The sequence below is a fragment of the Silurus meridionalis genome, chromosome 13 (genome assembly GCF_014805685.1).
Source record: "Silurus meridionalis isolate SWU-2019-XX chromosome 13, ASM1480568v1, whole genome shotgun sequence".
Taxonomy (NCBI): Eukaryota; Metazoa; Chordata; class Actinopteri; order Siluriformes; family Siluridae; genus Silurus; species Silurus meridionalis.
The window spans coordinates 1,378,889-1,403,888 of record NC_060896.1 but is presented as its reverse complement, the minus strand read 5'-3'; the positions used below and the strand labels follow the sequence as shown (position 1 = coordinate 1,403,888).

At 41.8% G+C, this 25,000-nt stretch overlaps 2 protein-coding genes and 1 long non-coding RNA gene across 3 annotated transcripts in view; 1 reads left to right on the top strand and 2 right to left on the bottom strand.

The window, feature by feature from the left end:
- Positions 1-6,360, bottom strand: part of tnfaip8l3 (tumor necrosis factor, alpha-induced protein 8-like 3) — an 18,174-nt gene extending 11,814 nt beyond the window's left edge. The window contains exon 1 of the mRNA XM_046865155.1: positions 6,041-6,360. Within this exon, the coding sequence (XP_046721111.1) occupies positions 6,041-6,086 (46 nt within the window). The 5' untranslated portion in view covers positions 6,087-6,360. The remainder of the gene's footprint in view (positions 1-6,040) is intronic.
- A 12,811-nt stretch (positions 6,361-19,171) lies between these two features.
- LOC124395701 lies at positions 19,172-21,673 on the top strand. Its single transcript, XR_006927666.1, has 3 exons — positions 19,172-19,220; positions 19,515-19,551; positions 21,569-21,673. It is a non-coding gene; the product is annotated as an uncharacterized LOC124395701 (long non-coding RNA).
- The window catches only part of LOC124395700 (aromatase), a 7,373-nt gene continuing 3,347 nt past the window's right edge, over positions 20,975-25,000 (bottom strand). The window contains exons 5-9 of the mRNA XM_046864443.1: positions 24,969-25,000; positions 24,728-24,839; positions 23,907-24,069; positions 22,323-22,564; positions 20,975-21,746 (exon numbers count right to left, since the gene is read on the bottom strand). The exon at positions 24,969-25,000 is cut by the window's right edge and continues 83 nt beyond it. Of these exons, the coding sequence (XP_046720399.1) occupies positions 21,447-21,746; positions 22,323-22,564; positions 23,907-24,069; positions 24,728-24,839; positions 24,969-25,000 (849 nt within the window). The 3' untranslated portion in view covers positions 20,975-21,446. The remainder of the gene's footprint in view (positions 21,747-22,322; positions 22,565-23,906; positions 24,070-24,727; positions 24,840-24,968) is intronic.

Genomic DNA, 25,000 nt, shown 5'->3' with positions numbered 1-25,000 from the left:
AAACTGTGTGGTATCATGTGTAAAGTGTGAGGTGTAGGGTGTAAACTGTGAGGTATAGGGTGTAAACTGTAGGGTGTAGGGTGTAAACTGTGGGGTATAGGGTGTACGATGTAGGGTGTAAACTGTGGGGTATAGGGTGTAAGCTGTAGGGTGTAAACTGTGAGGTGTAGGGTGTAAATTGTAGGTTGTAAACTGTGATGTATATTGTGTAAACTGTAGGGTGTAAACTGTAGTGTGTAAACTGTGAGGTGTTGGGTGTAAACTGTAGGTTGTAAACTGTGATGTATATTGTGTAAACTGTAGGGTGTAAACTGTAGTGTGTAAACTGTGAGGTGTAGGGCGTAAACTGTAGTGTGTAAACTGTGAGGTGTAGGGGGTAAACTGTATGGTGTAGTGTGTAAACTGTGAGGTGTAGGGGGTAAACTGTATGGTGTAGGGTGTAAACTGTGAGGTGTAGGGTGTAAACTGTGAGGTGTAAAATGCAAGTTGTAGGGTGTAGAGATTAAGTTGTAGTGTCTAAACTGTAGGGTGTGAACTGTGAGGTGTAGAATGCAAGCTGTAGGGTGTAGGGTACAAGTTGTAAGGTGTAAACTGTAAGGTGTAGGGTATAAAATATTGGGTTTTGGGTGTAAGGTGCAGGATATACGTTTGCTTGGTAACTGTGTAGCACATTGACTGGAAATAAGGATGGTGATGGATGTAGTTAGTGTGTAGCTCTAAAATCTCATCCTACACACAAACAACAACTTTTACCTCAGAAGTGTTGAAAAAACATCAACGGCTAACTAAACTTTAGTGGAATTAGCCTTATTGAGAGATGACATCCTGGTACCACACACATACACACACACAATGCGTGTGTAGATCACAGTCTGATTAAAACTCAAAATACAGAGATTGTACACAGAGAGGACGGAGATCTTCACGTTAGGACAGAGACATAAATCCTTCTAGTCATGAATGATTCGTGCTTTATATAATCACACCTCTATTCCTGGCACTTTCTAGCACTTGAAACGTGTGTATATGTGTTTGTGTGTGTTTGTGTGTTCCCACACACTCGCAGAACGAGGACAAAACACACTCCAGAGTCATAAAATTATACACCTGAAGTGAAACCAGGAGGAAAAGAGAACTGATCGTTTCAAAATGAAACTAATGAGTTAAAATAGAACATTGCATGTGGTTTTAAACACACACACACACACACACACACACACACACACACACACACACACACACACACACACACATATGTACTGGAACTAAGGATTGTGAATTATAATAATAGATAATAACTGTTCTCACAAATATCACTAAAACGTCTCAGTTATGTTTCAAAAGCAGTCGGACTGGAACTCAGATTAATACGTGTGTAGTTCATGTGCAGCTCTGAAATCTCATCCTACACACTTTTACCTCAGAAGTGTTGAGAAAAGCCTGAGAAAATGTTTATAAAGTCTAAACTGAAGCCATTATTACATTCTATACATGCTGCCATAGTGTCTGTCGTGTGTGTGTGTGTGTGTGTGTGTGTGTGTGTGTGTGTGTGTGTGTGTGTGTGTGTTGTCTAGTCTATGTGTGTAGTGCTTGTGCATTCGTCACAAAAAAAAAATCATAGATTCAAGACAGATGAGCAACACACAAACACACACACACAAACACACACACTCTCACACACACACACTTTGTAGCTCATCTGTTCTGAATCTCTAATAATAAACTCTTTAATATCACGCTGCTGTGCGCATCTGTGTGTGTGTGTGTGTGTGTGTGTGTGTGTGTGTGTGTATGTGTGGGTGAGTGTGTGTTCTTTCAGGATCTAAGTCAAAGCTGTACTCCCTTCAAATGTTGCATGAGATGCCGTTCTACTTACACACACACACACACACACACACACACACACACACACACACACACACACACACACACACACATACATAATGGGAGTGTTAGCATATTCCCATTGGCTAATGAGAGGGGGAAATAACTGTGGTTATACCTCAAAGAGATGGAGGAAGAGAGGAGAAAGAGAGAGAGAGGGTAGTGTGGAGAAATATTTCCATCTCAGCAAAACACACACACACACACACACACACACACACACACACACACACACACACACACACACACACACACACACACAGGGCATTTATAGCTCATATTGGTGTGAAGAGAAACTAGGAGCACTCTTTTTTCTGACTTGTCTTTTCCACAAACACACACACACACACACACACACACACACACACACACACACACACACACACAAGCACTTGGTATATTGTTTCACAGCTCCGGGGTCTCTGGTTCAAACCCGACCTCTGGTTTTCGTCTATACATCTTCTTTCCATGTCCATGCAGGTTCTTTCCAACTTCTGCAGTTTCTTCCGAGCAATCAGTAAAATGTAGGTGTGCAGAAAATTATGTGTGTGTGTGGGTGTGGGTGTGTGTGTGTGTTTATACATCATATACTTCATACAAAGTTATGAATCTTGTTGTGATCATAGATGATGTGCTGAGCATCTGTAGCATCTGAAGAACATGTTCCTGACTGTAGGATCGGATCAACTTCTAATAGAATCTCTGTTAGTCATCCAGATTGACCACACCTTAGACATTAGCATGAAGAAAGCTAAAGTCTGTTTTTCTTATGAATATCAGGAGCTTCAGTCTGATCTGGTTTGCATCACATACATCCTGTCCTACACTCATCTGCTCAGGATGAGGAAGCAGTCATGTGTGTGATGCTACCATGTGGTGATCAATTTCATCATAATGTCTTGGAGTTCCTCAGGGTTCTGCTGTGTGTTCACTTCTGCTCTCTCTCGTTTTCTTTCTCTCGCTTATTCTCTCTCTCTCTCTCTCTCTCTCTCTCTCTCTCTCTCTCTTTTCTTCTACATTAAATGCTTCTAATAAACTAGATCTTCAGAAATGTTCATCATCTCAATTGAAGCTCCACCGATTTAATTAACACTGGTTTATTATTAAAAACAGCTTCTTCCTGTGAGATAATGAGAAGGTTCTTCATGACTGAAAGCAGACTCCTCTCCAGTCTGAGCAGGGGAATAAGGGTGAGGCATGAGGAACGGGGAAGTGATGGCAGGAAAAAGATTTTTTTTAAGGTTTCAGTAAGTGTGAAAGTTTCTGTTTGATTAATTTCTGGTGTATTTTAAACATCATTATACATCTGCTATCAAGTGGAAATGGTGCAGTCTGATGTGAGCAGAAAACATGTAATATACTACTACACTTCTGTAAAACCCTAATAAATGTGTAATCAACTGTAAAATATTCTACTGTAAAAATAATCTACTTGAAAATAATATAGTGTAAAAAAGTCTAGTATAAAATGTACTGTGTAAAATAATCTAATTACCATTAATTACAATATAACTACAGTTTAGCACAAATAACTAGCTATAAAAAACAGACTGCTATTAAAAATAATCTAGTGTAAAAAAGAGATGCAACAACTAATAAAATTTGTTGTCAACAAATGCCGTTATCGATTAGTTGGTCTGCTCAAGTTACGCTTTAGCGTGATGGTAAGATAACACATTTGCTTGTAAAATGGAGGGGGATTACAGGACCATCAGCAGCAGCAAAAAGTGTGTGTCCCAAGTCATCTAAGGTATGAGAGCATTGTATATTAAACACAACAAAGAAGACTGTAACCTTCAAGTTATGCAAAGTGGAGGGTGTGTGGGATGGAAGTACCACAGGGATGCATGAGCACATGAAAAGAAAACACACTGGTGTCATGGATAAAGGCAAAACATCAGCACAGTAATCAAAAAGATTAAAATTGTTGAAACTTTCATACTCAAATGCTGTTTTTGTTTGTTGTTGTTGTTGTTGTTGTTGGCTTTTTACAGAAAACGCAGCATGAGTGACTTTGTTTAAAGGAGAAATTCCCCATGCACTCCTCAACAAACAGCAAATATAAGCTTTAAAATGTCCAAATTAAAAATGGTTAAATGTAATATGTGGCTTTTGCATTTTTTAAAGTACACTTTTATACATAAATACCATAAATTTAGCTTCTATTTTCTTATAATAATCAAAACACCAATTTGTTTATCCGATTTATAGAGAAAATAATCGTTAATTGCAGCCCTAGTGTAAAACAATCTGTCATTAAATACAAACTACCATGAAAACAATGTGCTGTAAAAAAAGTTTAACATTTAAACAGCAATTAAAATGTAAACTGAAAAAAACAAACAAATGCCAAGACTTATGTGAACTCGACTAAACAAACATGAACTAAGAATCCAAACCTCCAACCAAAATCCCAACATCGGAAATAAATATTGACTGAAAAACTGTAGAAAACACTTTAAGGAAACTGATGTTAAATGCTTTGTGTAAATGCAAACAAATAAACAAACAAATAAATGTCAGAAGCCGGGATCTATTCCTGATTGGGATTTTATGTGTCTAGAAGATACAAAGTCAGGAAGCTGAGCATTTCCTGTGCTGCAGGTGTAAATGTTTGGTGTTTACTGTGACAATCAGGGACAATGCGATGTATAGCTCAGTCATAGCTTTCAGACGAATATTATATTGAATCTAAAATCTTTTTGCTCAATGCACAAATCTATTTTTTTTTATAACCCACTCAATTGAAACTGAGACACTATAGAAAATATATTACTATTTATTACACTTCACTATTTCTCTACAGGCCACTGTGTGTGTGTGTGTGTGTGTGTGTGTGTGTGTGTGTGTGTGTGTGTGTGTGTGCATTTCATTTTCACATTCTGTTGGTGTGGAATGTGTTTGTTCCAGTTAAACTGTGTGTGTGTGTGTGTGTGTGTGTGTGTGTGTGTGTGTGTGTGTCTGTGTGTCTATAAATATATTCATAATTCCTCACTAGATTGAAAGACTCTGTCACTTCAAAAACTGGACTATTGCCGGTATTCCTGTGACTACCACACACACACACACACACACACACACACACACACACACACACACACACACACACACACACACACACACACTTATGCACGTGCATGGCACAAATACAGCATATATCAGCCGTCTTGAAAATACATTAAACTATTCTGTAGACGCCTGCAGTTTCCTATTACTTAATGATGGTGTGTGTGTGTGTGTGTGTGTGTGTGTGTGTGTGTGTGTGTGTGTGTGTGTGTGTGTGAGCTGAGTCCTGAATAATTTTCTAAGGATCAGCAACGTCTGCTGTCTGTCTGTGTGTGTATGTGTGTGTATGTGAGAGAGAAAAAATTGTTGTATGTGTAAATATGTGTATGTTTGTCTGTGTGTAAGAGAAAGTGTGTGTGTGTGTGTGTGTGTGTGTATATGTGTGTGACAGTGTGTGTATAAGTGTGTGTGCTATCTGGTTGGGTAGCTGTAGCAACTTCGGACACACACATTAACACAATCATTTTCTACTTCTATACTTCATTGACTGTCTGTCTGTTTAGTTCTCTAAGTTTAGACGCACCTGATATTAACTGTTTATGCACTACTGTGTGTGTGTGTGTGTGTGTGTGTGTGTGTGTGTGTGTGTGTGCACCGTTCTGAACACATGTGAGAAATATTTAACAAAATGTTATTCATAATTGATGGGGGGAGGAGCGAGGAGGGGTGATGTGAAAGAAAGGGCATTTGAAGGGGTAGGAGGGGGTGTACAGGGGCAGAAAGTCAGAGGAGGCAAACAACACTGGACAATAGGGGCATTCAGGTTAAACAGGTAAAGGAGTGTTTAGAAGTGTAAAAGTGTAAAAGTTGGTCCTGAGAACAGGGTAAATGAGGGAGACGAGGGGTGAGATGTTGATAAAACTAAAAGTTAAATTGAAGCCAGTGGGGAGATTGTGAAAGAAAAGAGGCACTTGGAGAAGTTATAGGGGCAGAGGAGCTTTAGGGGTGGTGTTAGAGGATGTGGGGGTGAAAGTGACAGAGTGAGTGGAGGTAGAAATGGAATGAAGGCAGAAGCAGATGCAGAAAACTGAATGGTGGAGAGAGGACATGAAAAAAGTGCCAAGCATGAAGAAGAGAAAATGTGTCTTACCTGGAGAAAGCTCTCCTTCACTCAGCTCTCCTGAATCTGAATCCATCTCTCTCTCTCTCTCTCTCTCTCTCTCTCTCTCTCTCTCTCTCTCTTGCTTCTCTTTTCTTTTCTTTTTTGTGAAAACTCTCTCTCTTTCCTCTCTGGCTCGATCACGGCAGCTGTCCGTGGTTGGAATAAAACCGACACTGAGAGCTCAAGCTCTTTAGTGACTCTCTCTCTCTCTCTCTCTCTCTCTCTCTCTCTCTCTCTCTCTCTCTCTCTCTTTCTCTCTCTCTCAGTCTGTCAGTCGGTCTCTTTCACTGCTGCTCTCTATGCCGTCTTTTCTGACTCTCACACCGCTTTTCACTCAGTTTCTGAATCCCTCCCTCTTTCCCTCCCTTTCCTTTCCCTTTCTCCCTCTCTCTCTCTCTCTCTCTCTCTCTCTCTCTCTGGCTCAGAGTTCCTGTTGCCTATAAAACACCAGAAGAGGAACAGCTCTGGTCTTTCTAACCCTGTGTGTGTGTGTGTGTGTGTGTGTGTGTGTGTGTGTGTGTGTGTGTGTGTGTGTGTGTGTGTGTGTGTGTGTGTGTGTGTGTGTGTGTGTGTGTGTGTGTGTGTGTGTGTGTATATGTGTGTGTGTGTGTGTGTGTGTGTGTGTGTGTGTGTGTGTGTGTGAGAGATTGTTTGCCTGTCAGTTTCTTTTAGTTTTGGGATCATTCATTCTTCCACTGATCAGGTTTTGTAGAATCACAAAACACACAACACAATACACATCACTATAAACTATACACATCACTACAAAACTATACACATCACTACACATCACTATACATCACTACACACCTTACACATCACTACACATCACTACACACTACACATCACTATACATTACTTATATATCACTACACATCACTACAAACTACACATCACTATACATCACTACACACTACACATCACTATACATCACTATACATTACTATATATTACTACACATCACTACATCACTACACACACATCACTATACATCACTACACACTACACATCACTATACATCACTATACATTACTATATATTACTACACATCACTACACATCACTGCACACTACAGATCACTATACATCACTACACATCACTACACATCACTACACATACATCACTATACATCACTATATATCACTACACATCACTACACACTACATCACTATACATCACTATACATTACTATATATCACTACACATCACTACACATCACTATACATCACTACACACTACACATCACTATACATCACTATACATCACTATATATCACTACACATCACTACACATCACTACATCACTACATCACTACATCACTATACATCACTATACATTACTATATATCACTACACATCACTACACATAACTACACATCACTATACATCACTACACACTACACATCACTATACATCACTATACATCACTATATATTACTACACATCACTATACATCACTACACACTACATCACTATACATTACTATATATCACTACACATCACTACACACTACATCACTATACATCACTATACATTACTATATCACTACACATCACTACACATCACTACACACACATCACTATACATTACTATATATCACTACACATCACTACACATCACTACACATCACTATACATCACTATACATTATATATCACTACACATCACTACACATCACTACACACTACACATCACTATACATTACTATATATCACTACACATCACTACACATCACTACAGACTACACATCACTATACATCACTATATATCACTATATATAACTACAAACTACACATCACTACAGACTACACATTACTACACACTACATATCACTACACATTACTACACACTACACACCACATCACATCACTACACACTACACATCACTGTACAACATACGGAATGTTGCAGCTCAGTGGTTAAGGCATTGGGCTCGTGATCAGAAAGTCATAGGTTCAAATCCCAGCACCACTACGCTGCTACTGCTGGGCCCTTGAGCAAGGCCCTTAATCCTCAACTCAACAGTTGTAAGTCGCTCTGTATAAGGGTGCTGCTAAGTGCCGTAAAATGTAAACAACACTACACAACACTGTACATTATGTGGTAGTGAAGGATGTAATGATGTAAAACTTGTATCAAATGGAGTTCAGAAGTACTGCAGTCTCCTCCACATCTCCTTCCTTCCATGAACTTCTTCACTGGTCAACCATTCTACAGCACTCCTCTGAAACTCTAAACTCTCTCTCTGAGAACATTTTTTTGGATTAGCATTGAGCATCTGAGGAATGTGTGTCCCTATAAATAGAGAAGGCCCCAGTTGGTCCCCATTCCATGTTCCCAGTTTAAACACATTGCTTCAGAGCTCCATATGTTAACCAGAAAACACTGGACTTATCCAGTGCCTTCACTCCTTCACACACTACTGCAGCCTGGCCACCATGAAGCTTATCTATCATTTGGCTGATGTCTTTATATTCCAGCTTTTGTAGCAGCAGCATGGTGGTCCTGAACATCTCTATGTATAAAGATGTTTAACAGACCAAAACTTCAGACTTCCACTCCACCAGCACTAAACCTCTCCACATTCCATTGCTATGTTCATCATGGGTTCTCATGTTCATCTAGAAAGCAAAATGTAACATATGCTACAAGGCGTCAGCAACCAGCCAGAGAAACAAGAAGAACCAGGAAGCAACATGATAGCGCTTAGATCAAATTCTAATGCCAGACTTGATGAAGAAATAACTAAGGTTGTTCCTGACACTCTGGTTGGTAGGACCAGGCTGCTTCATGGATCCTGATGGACTGATGAACATATTTATGGATATGAATGAAACCCATTTTACAGCTCAGTAACCATATGGAGCTTCATCTCCTGTGGAGGAGGAGGAACCTTCTAGAAGTCTGCTGAGTAATCATGCTAATGTTAAAAGCGAGGAGGAGTAAGTAGGCTGAGCTTTGAGGAGATGTATAAAGTGTTGAAGAAAATTGCCATCATATTTAAATTTTGATGGTAATCAAACAACTTACCGATTTCGCTAGCGTTGTATACTCAACACTAATCTGTAAAGTTTCAACTCTTTCTTTCTTTCTTTCTTTCTTTCTTGTCATTTATTTTGTCCTCCTGTCCTCCAGGGTGTGTGTCTGGTTGTCTGTTTGCCTCACAGGAATCACAGCAGGGTCAGTGAGGGAGCAGATGGCTCCATAATCCAGAGGCAGTGTGTGCGTTCGTGTGCATGTGTGTGTGTGTGTGTGTGTGTGTGTGTGTATGCGTGTGTGTATGTGTGTGTGTGTGTGGGGTCATCTATTACATCTCAGTATGCAGATGGTCATGATTTTGCCTGATCTCCTCATGATGAGGGCTATTAATGACTCAATCTGCCATGCTAATATGGCTAACAGAACAAAACTGAAGGCAGTACGACTTCACAGGCCAAATCTGAGTGAATCAAATGAATCAGATCAAATGGAAAACGTGAGGCCATGGCAAATATATACAATATAAATAAATATATTAATACACATAATTTTACTAACAAATCCTAACCAATTCGGCATTTGGACACTAACTGAGCCGCAGTCCAGACGGAACTGCATGGTGTTAAAGTGTGGAATGGGAGACATGATGGTTCAGGATTCCTTTCACTTTCTGGAACCTTCTCTGCTCCAAAACAACCTCAAACCAATAAACTTCCAGCTTCATGTGTGAGTGTAGGGGTAAAGGGAGTCTGATCACATCTTCTCTCCTGTTCTCCATCTCACACAAGTTCTTCTGGTAGACACAAAAATGTCCCATTTGGACTCAACGTTCACTGTCCAGTTCTGGTGTGTTTTTGACTTTTAGTGAGAAACAAAAGAAACATGCAGGTGTGTCTCAACAACCATCTAAGACTCAGAGTTTCCACATTTTCACAGACACTTTGTACATATTCGATTTGCTGATAGCGATGAATAATTCAGATGATGATATATTGTATATAAAATGATACAAAAATGCATTAATCTTTAATCTGATTTAATCAGGAGCAGACCGAGTGTTTAGCTCACAGAATGAAACACGTGTAATGTTTTTTTCCGTTAATTTATTTCGGTATGAATATTCAATTCTGATGAATATTCAGCTTTTTTTCTTCTGTAACCTTTATAACTGGAATGGTTAGCATGTGTGCTAACAGAGCTGCACTTCTGCTGTGTGTTTGGGGAGAAAGGCCACTGAACCCGAGGCGAAACTGGACGCACTTTGTGCTGGAGGTCAGTGTTGATGAATTAACACTTATTAACATTCATTACCCTTCATTACCATTTATTAGCACCATCCTCACACATGCACGCACACACACACACACATACACACACACACATACACACACATACACACTGCAAACACCCATACAGCAGCTCAGCACCATCTTACACACTCATGCTGCCGATTTTGTGTGTGTGTGTGTGTGTGTGTGTGTGTGTGTGTGTGTGTGTGTGTGTGTGTGTGTGTATGGGGGGGTTTGGGGGTTTAGAGAGCTTTAATGGAAGGTAATTGCTCCCTGGCTCGATTTTACAAAGACATCAGAGACACACAGAGGGAAAGATTACACCTGATTCAGCGTTAAACAATGAGAAGAGTGTGAAAGAAAGAAAGAAAGAAAGAAAGAAGAAAGAAAGAAAGAAAGAAAGAAGAAAGAAAGAAAGAAAGAAAGAAAGAAAGAAAGAAAGAAGAAAGAAAGAAAGAAAGAAAGAAAGAAAGAAAGAAAGAAAGAAAGAAAGAAAGAAAGCCATACTCCAAATGATTTCATAAAAAAAAAGAAAGCTCTGGATCTGATCTGGTCAGACTCCTCTCTGACCAGATCAGATCCAGAGCTTTCTTTTTTCATTAAAAAAAACCAGAGGGGTCTGACCTGGCAGGGAAGAGTATGATTTTGTCAGTCTAATCTGGTAGGGAGAAGTCTGATGTTGCTAGAAAAGATTATCGCCAGCTCATTGAGGAGTCTGATCTGACAGAGAAGATATTGTCTGATATTGTCAAAAGGAGCATCTTCAGGTCAGAGAGGAGTCTAATGTCATCAAAGCAGAGTCAGGAAAAAGCCTATTCTAATCAGAGAGGAGTCTGATCTGACAGAGAGAAGCATGATATTGTCAGAAAGGAGTCTGATCTGGTTAGAGAGAAGTCTGATCTGGTTAGAGAGGGGTCTGATCTACTTAGAGAGAAGTTTGATCTTGTTAGAGAGGAGTCTGATCTGGTTAGAGAGAAGTCTGATATGGTCAGAGTGGAATCTGATCTGGTTGGATAGGAGTCTGATCTGGTTGGATAGGAGTCTGATATGGTTAGAGAGGAGTCTGATCTTGTTAGAGAGGAGTCTGATATGGTTAGAGAGGAGTCTAATCTTGTTGGAAAGAGCCTGATCTTGTTAGAGAGGAGTCTAATCTTCACACTCTCCCAGTTTAAGTGCAGATTAAAGACATATGTTTTTAGTGAGTTCTACACATAACACACATCACATCATAACCTTGTGCTCCAGAACATCTGATCACATCACATTATCAACTTGTGCTGTTAATATCATGAACAGCAGCTACGCTAATTTCTCTCCACTACTTCTCTTTCTCTCCCCATCCTGAGACTTCCTGAGGTTGCTCCAGCTCCAGTCACGTCCCACCTCATGAAGATTGTGGAGCTTTAAAGAAGTAGATGACTGCAAACATCCTGAACCATCCAGAGACGTACCAGCGCCAGTTGGATCCCACTTCATGTGGAGTTTCGAAATTGGACCTCCTTGAGTGTTTAAAGGCTCTGGCATGGAAAAGCTGGTGGTGGATCTATGATGATCTCAGATGTTGAGCTATTTTATGAGTTGCTCAGTAGCTCCTGGTTCCATAACGTCAAATGACTGTAAAAGACTGTAGAAAGGACATCAGTCATAATCACACACTCCAGTGCTCATGTTAGTTCTCTCTCTCCAGTGTTCTGTAGTGTTTAAAGACTATAATCACACTCTTGATGTCACCCAAATGAGGATGAGGTTCCCCTTTTGAGTCTGGATCCTCTCAAGGTTTCTCATAACATCTAAGGGAGTTTTTCCTTCACCACAGTGGCCACAGTCTTCATCATCAGGGATAAATACACATCATTCACCTTCAATCTTAAATTCTCTAAAGCTGCTTTGAGACAATGTTCATTGTGAAAAATGCTACAGAAATAATCTTGAACTTGAACTTGAGTCTGATCTGGTCAGAGTGGAGTCTGATCTGGTCAGAGTGGAGTCTGATCTGGTTAGAGTGGAGTCTGATCTGGTCAGAGTGGAGTCTGATCTGGTTAGAGTGGAGTCTGATCTGGTCAGAGTGGAGTCTGATCTGGTCAGAGAGAAGTCTGATCTGGTTAGAGTGGAGTCTGATCTGGTTAGAGAGAAGTCTGATCTGCTTAGAGAAGTCTGATCTGGTTAGAGTGGAGTCTGATCTGGTTAGAGAGAAGTCTGATCTGCTTAGAGAAGTCTGATCTGGTTAGAGTGGAGTCTGATCTGGTTAGAGAAAAGTCTGATCTGGTTAGAGAGAAGTCTGATCTGCTTAGAGAGAAGTCTGATCTGGTTAGAGTGGAGTCTGATCTGGTTAGAGAGAAGTCTGATCTGCTTAGAGAGAAGTCTGATCTGGTTAGAGTGGAGTCTGATCTGGTTAGAGTGGAGTCTGATCTGGTTAGAGAGAAGTCTGATCTGGTTAGAAAGAAGTCTGATCTGGTTAGAGTGGAGTCTGATCTGGTTAGAGAGAAGTCTGATCTGGTTAGAGTGGAGTCTGATCTGGTCAGGTGGAGTCTGATGTGGTCAGAGTGGAGTCTGATGTGGTCAGAGTGGAGTCTGATGTGGTTAGAGTGGAGTCTGATCTGGTTAGAGAGAAGTCTGATCTGGTTAGAGAGAAGTCTGATCTGGTCAGGGTGGAGTCTGATCTGGTTAGAGAGAAGTCTGATCTGGTTAGAGAGAAGTCTGATCTGGTCAGGGTGGAGTTCTGTGGAATCTGTGGAGTTACAGCTCTCTGTATAAAAGTTCTCAAACGGCCTCCTGTTATTGACTTTGATTCACATAGTACATAATGAAAGAGCTCTTAACACACACACACACACACACACACACACACACACACACACACACACACACACACACAGGTTGAAACATGAGACAGACTTTAAGGTATTTAAGAGGTTTACTTTAAGAAGCATTGATTAAAAAATAATTAGATTTTCTTTTGCTGCATCATGAGGTATAAATGGGACAGTAGTGTGTGTGTGTGTGTGTGTGTGTGTGTGTGTGTGTGTGTGTGTGTGTGTGTGTGTTTGTGTGTGTGTGTCTGCTTTCTATAACTGTGTGATAATGCCCCTCAGACATACAGCAGCTGGATTGAACACACACACACACACACACACACACACACACACACTGAAAAACTGTGATTTTCCAAATGGAAAACTCGAACTGGTTTCTGACACACAGCACCTTAAGGAGACAGAAAGCAGCACTGTGTGTTTATATACTGCAGATACGCAGAGGAAGAACTATCAGCTCTGTACAAACACACACACACACACACACACACACACACACACACACACACACACACACACACTGCATATCATACTGCACAACTACACAACAACCACACCACCTAAACACACACACACACACACACACACACACACACACACACACACACACACACTGCAAATCATACTGCACAACTACACAACAACCACACACCACCTAAACACACACACACACACACACACACACACACACACACACACACACACACTGCATATCATACTGCACAACTACACAACAACCACACACCACCTAAACACACACACACACACACACACACACACTGCAAATCATACTGCACAACTACACACACACACACACACACACACACACACACACACACACACACACACTGCAAATCATACTGCACACACACACACTGCACAACTACACAACACACCACCTAAACACACACACACACACACACACACACACACACACACACACACACACACTGTAAATCATACTGCACAACACACACACACACCACCTAAACACACACACACACACACACACACACACACACACACACACACACTGCATATCATACTGCACAACTACACAACAACCACACACCACCTAAACACACACACACACACACACACACACACACACACTGTATATCATACTGCACAACTACACAACAACCACACACCACCTAAACACACACACACACACACACACACACACACACACACACACACACACACACTGCATATCATACTGCACAACTACACAACAACCACACACCACCTAAACACACACACACACACACACACACACACACACACACACACACACACTGTATATCATACTGCACAACTACACAACAACCACACACCACCTAAACACAGACACACACACACACACACACACACACACACACACTGCATATCATACTGCACAACTACACAACAACCACACACCACCTAAACACAGACACACACACACACACACACACACACACACACACACACACACACACACACACACACACACACACTGCATATCATACTGCACAACTACACAACAACCACACACCACCTAAACACACACACACACACACACACACACACACACACATAATGGCTAAACAAAAGCTTGTCGTGACATGAAAAAGTTATTATTATAACATGGTTTATATTTCCAATTAAACACTGCATTAATGCACAGACACAGCAAAATACATGTGCTTGTGTGTGTGTGTGTGTGTGTGTGTGTGTGTGTGTGTGTGTGTAAAATGAGCTAATGGGAACAGTGGAGTTTATTGAGCACAAACAGACAGAAAAAAAGAGAAAACAAGAATATGAGCAAAAGAAAGTAGGAATCAAACGAATGGTAGATTTTGCTCTTCTTCCTCCTCTTCTCCTTCTCCTCTATCACCTCCTCTTCTCCTCCTTCTCTATCACCTCCTTTTCTCCTTCTCCTCTATCACCTTCTTTTCTCCTCCTCCTCTATCACCTCCTCTTCTCCTTCTCCTCTTCGTACTTTTCTCCTTCATATCTACCAGTTTTATTTTTTTTCATCCTTCACCTCATTTTCCTCCTTCTTTTTCAAATCTTCTCATTTATCTTTTCATCCTCATTATCTTTATTTTCTTCCGTCTTCCCTTCTCCACTACTTCTCTTCTTCTACTTCTCTTCACTTTTCACCTCATACTTCTTCTGTCCTTCTCCAAGTCTCCTTTTCACATTTATATTAATTTATTTCTTTTAATTTTCCTTTTCCTCTCTCTCTCTCTCTCTCTCTCTCTCTCTCTCTCTTCTCTCTCTCTCTCTCTCTCTCTTCTCTCTCTCTCTCTCTCTCTCTCTCTCTCTCTCTCTCTCTCTCTCTCTCTCTCTTCTCTCTCTCTCTCTCTCTCTCTCTCTCTCTCTCTCTCTCTTCTCTCTCTCTCTCTCTCTCTCTCTCTCTCTCTCTCTCTCTCTCTCTCTCTCTCTCTCTCTCTCTCTCTCTCTCTCTCTCTCTCTCTCTCTCTCTCTCTCTTCTCTCTCTCTCTCTCTCTCTCTCTCTCTCTCTCTCTCTCTCTCTCTCTCTCTCTCTCTCTCTCTCTCTCTCTCTCTCTCTCTCTCTCTCTCTCTCTCTCTCTTCCTCTCTCTGCATGTGTTTGTTGAATAAACTCCATTGTACTCATGAGCGCGTTTTATCTTTCACTCTGATATTCAGATTGAGATCCTGTATGTAAGTGTGTGTGTATAGGTTTGTGTGTGTATATTTGAATGTGTGTGTGTGTGTGTGTTGATTTGTGAGTGTATTCATCCTCAAACACAGCTGCAGCAGGAGTGAAGGTCAACCTCATTTCCCTTTTGTTGTGTATGTGTGTGAAAAGAGAATTAAAGAGGACACGACCTCACTTCCTGTCCATTTTAATGATAAGGATGATGATGATGATGATGAAGGTGAGGATGATGGTGATGATGATGATAATGATAGTGGTGTTGATGAAGGTGATGAAGATAAGAATGATGGTGGTGATGATGTAATGAAGGTGATGATAAAGATGATGGCGATGTTGATGAAGATAAGGATGAGGGTGGTGATGATGGTGATGGTGGTGATGAAGATAAGGATGATAAAGGTTATGAAGATGAGGATGATGATGCCCTCTGGCTCGCTCCTCAGGGATACGGAGAGCTCGCTGCTGTATCATTAGTCCTTTATATCCAACCTAATTATAGAAGCGTTCCCAGCATACAGGCGTGTGTGTGTGTGTGTGTGTGTGTGTGTGTGTGTGTGTGTTTGTGCATGTTTCTGTGTGTGTGTGTGTGTGTGCACGCGTCTTTGTGTGTGTGTGTGTGTGTGTGTGTGTGTGTGTGTGTGTGTGTGTGTGTGTGTGTGTGTGTGTGTGTGTGTGTGTGTGTGTGTGTGTGTGTGTGCATGTTTGCATGGAGTATTTTCAATCAACACTTCACTCTGACACCTGAACCAACATCCTGTTAATAGAAAATCTCACACACGTCCTCAGTGTTTAATACAGTGACGGAGCGACTGAATGTATTGGCACCGCATTACTGATACCCTGATCACTGTGAATGCTGGATTGTGATTGGCTGAGTGGAAGCTCAGGTGTAAATACCAGATTGTAACCCAGCCATTAGTGTTGCACAAGCCAGTGCACTCTTGGTGCTGGTCCCAAGCCCGGATAAATGTGGAGGGTTGCGTTAGGAAGGACATCTAGCATAAAACATGTACCAAATCAAATATGCGGATCACGAAAGAGAAATTCGTACCGGATCGGTCGAGGCCCGGGTTACCAACAACCGCCACAGGTATAGTTAACAAAAGGTACCGGTGGAAATTGGGCTACTGTTGGCTGAAAGAGGAGAAGGAGAGGAGAAAGACGTCTACAGAGACGGCAGGGAAAGGAGCAATGTAGGAGAGTGGAGGTTCAGGTTGGTAATTTAAATGTTGGCCTTACGACTGGTAAAGGCAGAGAGATAGCTGATATGATGGAGAGGAGAAAGGTAGAGATGTTGTGTGTTCAGGAGATGAAGTGGAAAGGGAGTAAGGCCAGGAACATTGGAGGTGTTTAAACTGTTCTATCATGGTGTGGATGGAAAGAGAAATGGTGTAGGGGTGATTCTGAAGAAAGAGTACAGTAAGAGTGTAGTGAAGGTGAAGAGAGTTTCTGATAGGGTGATGATCGTGAAGGTGGAAGTTAAAGGGATGATGATAAATGTCATCAGTGCCTATGCTCCACAAGTCGGCTGTGAGATGGAGGAGAAGGAAAAAGAAGTGATAGAAGGTGAACCTAGAAATGAACGGTTAGTGATTGGTTCAGACTTTAATGGGCATGTAGGTGAAGGGAACAGAGGTGATGAGGAGGTGATGGTAGGTATGGTTTTAAGGAGAGGAATGTGGAAGGGCAGATGGTGGTAGATTTTGCTAAAAGGATGGAAATGGCAGTGGTGAACACTTATTTTAAGAAGAAGGAGGATCATAGGGTGACGTATAAGAGTGGAGGAAGGTGCACACAGGTGGACTATGTGCTATGCAGGAGATGCAACCTGAAGGAGATTGGAGACTGTAAGGTGTTGGCAGGGGACAGTGTAGCTAGACAGCATCGGATGGTGGTCTGTAGGATGGTTTTGGAGGTGAAGAAGAAGAAGAGGAGAGTGAGGACTGAAAGAAGAATAAGATAGTGGAAACTGAAGGAGGAAGACTGTAGTGTGAGGTTCAGGGAAGAGGTCAGACAGAAGCTCAGTGGTGGTGAAGAGGTGCTTGATGATTGGGGAACTACTGCAGGAGTGATGAGGGAGGCAGATAGAAAAGTACTTGGTGTAACATCTGGAAATAGAAAGCAAGACAAGGGAAGGATGTGCTGCAAGTTAGAGCAATAAAGGATGGAGATGTAAATGTGTTGACTAGTGAGGAGAGTGTGTTGAGAAGGTGGAGGGAGTATTTTGAGCAGCTGATGAACGAGGAAAATGAGAGAGAGAGAAGGTTGGATGATGTGGAGATGGTGAAGCAGGAAGTGGATAGAATCAGTAAGGAGGAAGTGAGAGCAGCGATTAAGAGGATGAAGAGTGGAAAGTCGGTTGGACCAGATGACATACCAGTAGAAGCGTGGAGATGTTTAGGAGAGATGCAGTGGAGTTTTTAACCAGATTGTTTAACAGGATTCTAGAAGGTGAGAGGATGCCTGAAGAATGGAGAAGGAGTGTGCTGGTACTGATCTTTAAGAATAAGGGAGATGTGCAGACCTGCAGTAACTACAGGGGAATTAAGTTGATCAGTCACACCATGAAGTTATGGGAAAGAGTAGTGGAAGCCAGGCTGAGAGAAGAGGTGACCATCTGTGAGCAGGAGAGAAGGGGAATGAAAGTCACTAGGAGTAAGACAGAGTACATGTGTGTGAATGAGAGGGAGGGCAGTGGAGGGGTGTGGTTGCAGGGAGAAGAGGTGGAGAAGGTGGAGGAGTTCAGGTACCTGGGGTCAACAGTGCAGAGTAATGGAGAGTGTGTTAGAGAAGTGAAGAAAGAGTGCAGGCAGGGTGGAGTGGGTGGAGAAGAGTGATAGCAGGAGTGATTTGTGATAGAAGAGTATCTGTGAGAGTGAAAGGAAAGTTTATAGGACTGTGGTGAGACCTGAGATGTTGTATGGATTAGAGACAGTGGCATTGAGTAAAAGACAGGAGGTGGAGCTGGAGGTAGCGGAGCTAAAGATGTTGAGATGTTCGTTGGGAGTGACGACGATGGACAGGATTAGAAATGAGTTTATTAGAGGGACAGAGCATGTAGGACGTTTTGGAGACAAGGTGAGGGAGGTGAGATTGAGATGGTTTGGACATGTGCAGAGGAGAGACATGGGGTATATCAGTAGGAGAATGCTGAGGATGGAGACACCAGGAAGGAGGAAAAGAGGAAGACCAAGGAGGAGGTTTATGGATGTGGTGAGGGAAGACATGCAGGTAGTTGGTGTGAAAGAGGCAGATGTAGAGGACAGAGGGGTATGGAGACGGATGATCCGCTGTGGCGCCCCCTGATGGGAGAAGCCGAAAGAAGAAGAAGAAGAAGAAGAAGAAGGAGAAGAAAAAGAAGAAGACTGGCTGAGTGGAAGTTCAGATGTGAATAGTGGATTGTGATTCTACATTTAGGTACATTCCCTATTTATCTCTCTTTTATGCTTTCTTTCTCTTTCCTGTCTCTTACTTTTCTTTCTTTCCATTTGTGTGTGTTTGAGAGAGAGAGAGAGAGAGAGAGAGAGAGAGAGAGAGAGAGAGAGAGAGAGAGAAATATTGGCAGATGTCTGAACCCTGAAGCAGTCCTTAATGGTCTAAATGAAGCTCTGAAAATCTCGGAAACTTTTAAACTGTCAGGTTTAAGGACTGAACAAAAAACCCTTTTGATTCCATAATAAACATTATTTATTATTTATGTTGCTCGTCCAGAAATCTAGACATCATCCAGGAGGACAATGTAAAGCAGGTGGGTGTAACCAATCATTATTCACTTCCTGTTTACAATATTTATGTGTTGTTTTTGTTTCATGGAGGTCATGGAGGTGAAGGTACGAGAGCTATTGTGATAAAACTCCAAAACACTTACATACAGTGAAAATACACCTCAAGACCAAACGTTTGTAGACACCTAACTGTAGGATTGGTTTGTGCTTTTCCTCCATTTGTCTCCACTTGCTGTTAAAATAATTTCCACTCTTCTGGGAAGATGTTCCAGTGGATTTTGTGAAGATGCATTTAGACACAAGGGTGTTAGTAAAGTCAGCTACTGATGGAGGTGAGAAGGCCTGGGGTACAGTCGGAGTTCACATTCATTTATATTCAATAGGGTTGGAGGTCTATAGCAGGAGATCTTCCACTCCAACCCATGAAACGCAGATCTTCATGGAGCTGGCTTCAGGGGTATTATCATGTTGGAACAAACCTTCTAGTCTCCTAGTTCAAGTGATGAGAAAAATTTATTTTACTGCATCCAAAGACGTCCGATACAATTGTGTGTCTTCAATTTTGTGGAGAAGAACCACAACTGGCTGGAAAAGTCAAGTGTCCTGATTTTTTTTTGCATCACTGTGTATCCGGAATCTACAGTGACTGACCATCTTTTAAAGTTTGGATGCAAACTAGAATGAAGAACCCAGTAGGCTGGCTGTTCCCATTGCCATGGAGATGCTCCAGACAATTATTACGCAATGGGGGACACCCAAACTTCTAATGCAGCTAAAAATCTTTTTATTGTTCTTCTTCTTTTGGCTCCTCCCATTAGGGGGTGCCACAGCGGATCACCCGTCTCCATCCCCCCCGTCCTCTACATCTGCCTCTTTCACACCAACTACCTGCATGTCTTCCCTCACATCCTCTTTTCCTTCTTCCTGGTGTTTCCATCCTCAGCATTCTCCTACTGATATACCCCATGTCCCTCCTCTGCACATGTCCAAACCATCTCAATCTCACCTCCCTCACCTTGTCTCCAAAACGTACTACATGCGCTGTCCCTCTAATAAACTCATTTCTAATCCTGTCCATCGTCGTCACATCCAATGAACATCTCCACATCTTCAGCTCTGCTACCTCCAGCTCCACCTCCTGTCTTTTAGTCGAAAATGATTATTATAATTATTATTGCGTATAAAAACTATATCAAATTTAGGAGCTAAACATACTGATGAATGTCATCTTTAACATCATTAAAGATGTGAAGATGTAAAAATGTTACACATTTTAAACATGTGATTCTCTATAATGAGAAAGAATTAAAAACTAGAAGTGATTTTTGACTTGAATGATGTCTCCCCCTGCTGGCCAAACCTTAGAATAGCAACATCAACATCTCTCTCACACACACACACACACACACACACACACACACACACACACACACACACACACACACATTTATTGAGCAGATTCTTTATTACAGAGATTTATCAGTTACAGAATCATTCACAGTGACTCATCAGAGATGTTTTTTACACCAGTTTCAGGACACTGCAGACCAGGTGTCATTTTACATGAAATTACATCTAATATATCTACAAAACTCTACAGTGTTATTGAGGAACACAATTCAGTGAAAGGAAAGATGTAGAAAATATACAGAAAAACAACAACAGAAAATGCAAAAAAGATGTGTAATATAAAACTTATTCATATAAAGTCTTATAAATAATTCACTGTAAAATATAAAGAACATTTCCATACGCCTTTATCTTCATTCCCTCACACGACTCCATGATGGAAATCATTGATTTATTAAAGTTTCATGTCGGGAGATGTTTATTTAGGTTCCACATCTGGAAGGAGTCTCGAGAGTCAGAGGTAAAGCTGTGACTTTTTCAGCATCTTCTTCAGGACTGAGGAGTTTCATCATTTCTTGGTTTCTGTTGTGTGTGTGTGTGTGTGTGTGTGTGTGTGTGTGGGTGTGTGTGTTTGTGTGTGTGTGTTGCGGGGGATGAAGCGGACACTCAGGGTGTGTTTGTCCTCCACAGGTTGTTGGGAGAGATCGTTAGTGTGTGCGATGTTCTCCACAGTGCAGCTTTCCTCAGGACACACAGAGAAACGAGACAACACAGTCACCAACACGGCCTTCATCATCACCATGGCAACGTGTTTACCTACGCAGGAACGAGGACCCGAACCGAAAGGCTGGAAAAAACGACTGGGGACCTGCAGAATGTGTGAGAGAGAGAGAGAGAGAGAGAGAGAGAGAGAGAGAGAGAGAGAGAGAGAGAGAGAGAGAGAGAGAGAGAGAGAGAGAGAGAGAGAGAGAGAGAGAGAGAGAGAGAAAGTGAGAGAGAGAGAGAGAGAGAGAGAGAGAGAGAGAGAGAATGTATAAACAAAATGTAAGTGAACAAAACAAAGCAAGACACAGTCTGTCTATCTCATTCTCTGCTTTACTGTCTGTCTGTCTGAGAGTGAGACAGAGACACACAGAGAGACAGTGAGACAGAGAATGAGATAGACAGACTGAGAGTAAAACAGAGACACACAGTGAGACAGTGAGACAGACAGACAGTGAGACAGAGAATGAGATAGACAGACTGAGAGTAAAACAGAGACACACAGTGAGACAGTGAGACAGACAGACAGTGAGACAGAGAATGAGATAGACAGACTGAGAGTAAAACAGAGACACACAGTGAGACTACAGACAGTGAGGCAGACTGAAACAGTGAGTGAGACAGACAGACAGACAGAGTGTGAGACAAACAGAGACTCTTGGTGAAAAGTTGAAGGTCTTACAGGTTTGGTGAAGTTGTTGAGGCTGAACTCTGCAGGTTTGGGGAAGAACTCAGACCTGTGCATTCGCCCCACATTTAAGATGATGTTTGTTCCCCTCGGCACCCTGTAGCCCTCAATGACATCATCATCCAGCGCCCGGCGCATGCTGAAGTCCACCACGGGGTGAAAACGCAGAGCCTCGTTAATGAAACACTCCAGAACACGCAGCTGAGGGAGATGAGAGTGCTGTAGCTCTGATTCCCCTGTCTCACACACACACACACACACACACACACACACACACACACACACACACACACACACACACACACACAGAGCACATTCAGTACAACCACAATCTGGGACACTGTATAAACTGTAAATTTGCAAATGTAATAAATACATATTCTATTCACCATTAAACCAAAAACATATCAATCACGTCTCAAAAAAGTTGTGACAGGGCCATGTTTTCCACTGTATAGCATGATGATGTCTGTCTGTAAACATCAGGGAACTGAGAAGACCAGTTTCTGAACCTAATATAATAAATGTGTGATACAGGATTCTAGCTGCTCAACAGTTCTGGGTGTCCTTTGTTGTATTTTTCGTTTCATGATGTGATGTTTTTAGATGGTGAAAGGTCTTGACTGCAGCCATATCAGTTCAGCACCCGGACTCTTCTACTACAAACTCATGCTGTTGTAATAGATGCAGTGTGCAGAATTGTCTTGCCTAAATATACAAAACCGTTCCTTTAAAAAGACGGATGGAAGCATTTGTTGCTCCAAAACCTGTATGTAGCATTCAGCATTGATGGAGACTTCCCAAATGTACCAGCTGCCCATTCCACAGACACTAATGCACCACCATACCATCAGAGGCACCGATACCAAGCCAGACGGTCCCTCTCCTCTTTAGTCCTGAGGACATGGTGTAAATGGTTTTCAAAAAGAAATAAAAATTGCGATTTGTCTGACCACAGAACAGTTTTCCACTTCAGAGAGAATGTCATGTTTGTGGATCATGTTCACGCATGCCTTCTTCTTTACATGATAGAGATTTAACCTGCATTTGTGAATGACTTGGAGACCAGTGTTCATAGACAATGATTTCAGGAGGTGTTACTGAGCCCATGCAGTGATTTTCATTACAGAATCATGACTGGTTTAAATGCAGTGCCTGAAGATCACAACCATCCAATATTCATTTTTGCCCTGAGATTTCTCCAGATTCTCAGAATCTTTAAAAAATATGATGTTTTATAAATGATGACATATTCAACTGCTTTGGAATTTGTTGGTGAGGAACATCATTGTGAAAAATTGTGAGACTGCTTCTTCTCTTCTCTATTTATACCCAGTCATCTGACTGACCTGCTGTCTATTAACCTCATTAACTGCTAAGTTTCTTCATCTGTTTTTTCATTTTAATAACACGAACTTTTCCAGACTTTTGTTCCTCCGTCCCAACTTTTTAAATCGTGTTGCAGCCATCAAATTCAAAATGACCTTTTTTTCCTGAAATGGTAAAACTTCCTCAGTTCAATTTCTCTGTGTGTGTGTGTGTGTGTGTGTGTGTGTGTGTGTGTCTGTGGAAACTCACCCAGTACAGTGTGTATCTCAGTGAGGATGCGTTTCTCCACTTCAGCGTTTTGTTTCAGAAGCAGCAGCATGAAGAACACACTGATGGACAATGTGTCCGGAGCCGCGATCACCATCTCCAACACACACTGCCTTACATTCTCTGCTGTCAGCTCACCGTGACTCTACAAACACACACACACACACACACACACACACACACACACACACACGATAACCCGATAACCACACAATCCCAACCATCAACCAGACCAGATTCAAGATAATCCATGGTGTCTCTGTCTGTGTGTGTGTGTGTGTGTGTGTGTGTGTACCTGGGAGAATATCAGCTCCTCAGTGAAGTTCAGGTTGTCAAGTTTTTCAGCCTGCTGCAGTTCACTTCGTTTCTGTTCTATCAGTTCTTCAATTGCATCGTGAAGCTCCTTACTGCACACACACACACACACACACACACACACACACACACACACACACATGTTAGTAAGTCCAATGTCCCATGAGATATTACACACATGGCACTGGTGGACTTCTTATGGTTGAAGGTCACTCACGCAGCGTTCCTGTGCTTATCCTGAAGCCACTTCAGTCTGAAATAAATGTCTGGTTTGATTAACACCGTCTGCCACGTGTCAAAGTACTGGTGGATTTTGGAAAGCAGCTTCTCTTCTGTACACACACACACACACACACACACACACACACACACACACACGATAACCCGATAACCACACAATCCCAACCATCAACCAGACCAGATTCAAGATAATCCATGGTGTCTCTGTCTGTGTGTGTGTGTGTGTGTGTGTGTGTGTGTGTGTGTACCTGGGAGAATATCAGCTCCTCAGTGAAGTTCAGGTTGTCAAGTTTTTCAGCCTGCTGCAGTTCACTTCGTTTCTGTTCTATCAGTTCTTCAATTGCATCGTGAAGCTCCTTACTGCACACACACACACACACACACACACACACACACACACACACACACACACATGTTAGTAAGTCCAATGTCCCATGAGATATTACACACATGGCACTGGTGGACTTCTTATGGTTGAAGGTCACTCACGCAGCGTTCCTGTGCTTATCCTGAAGCCACTT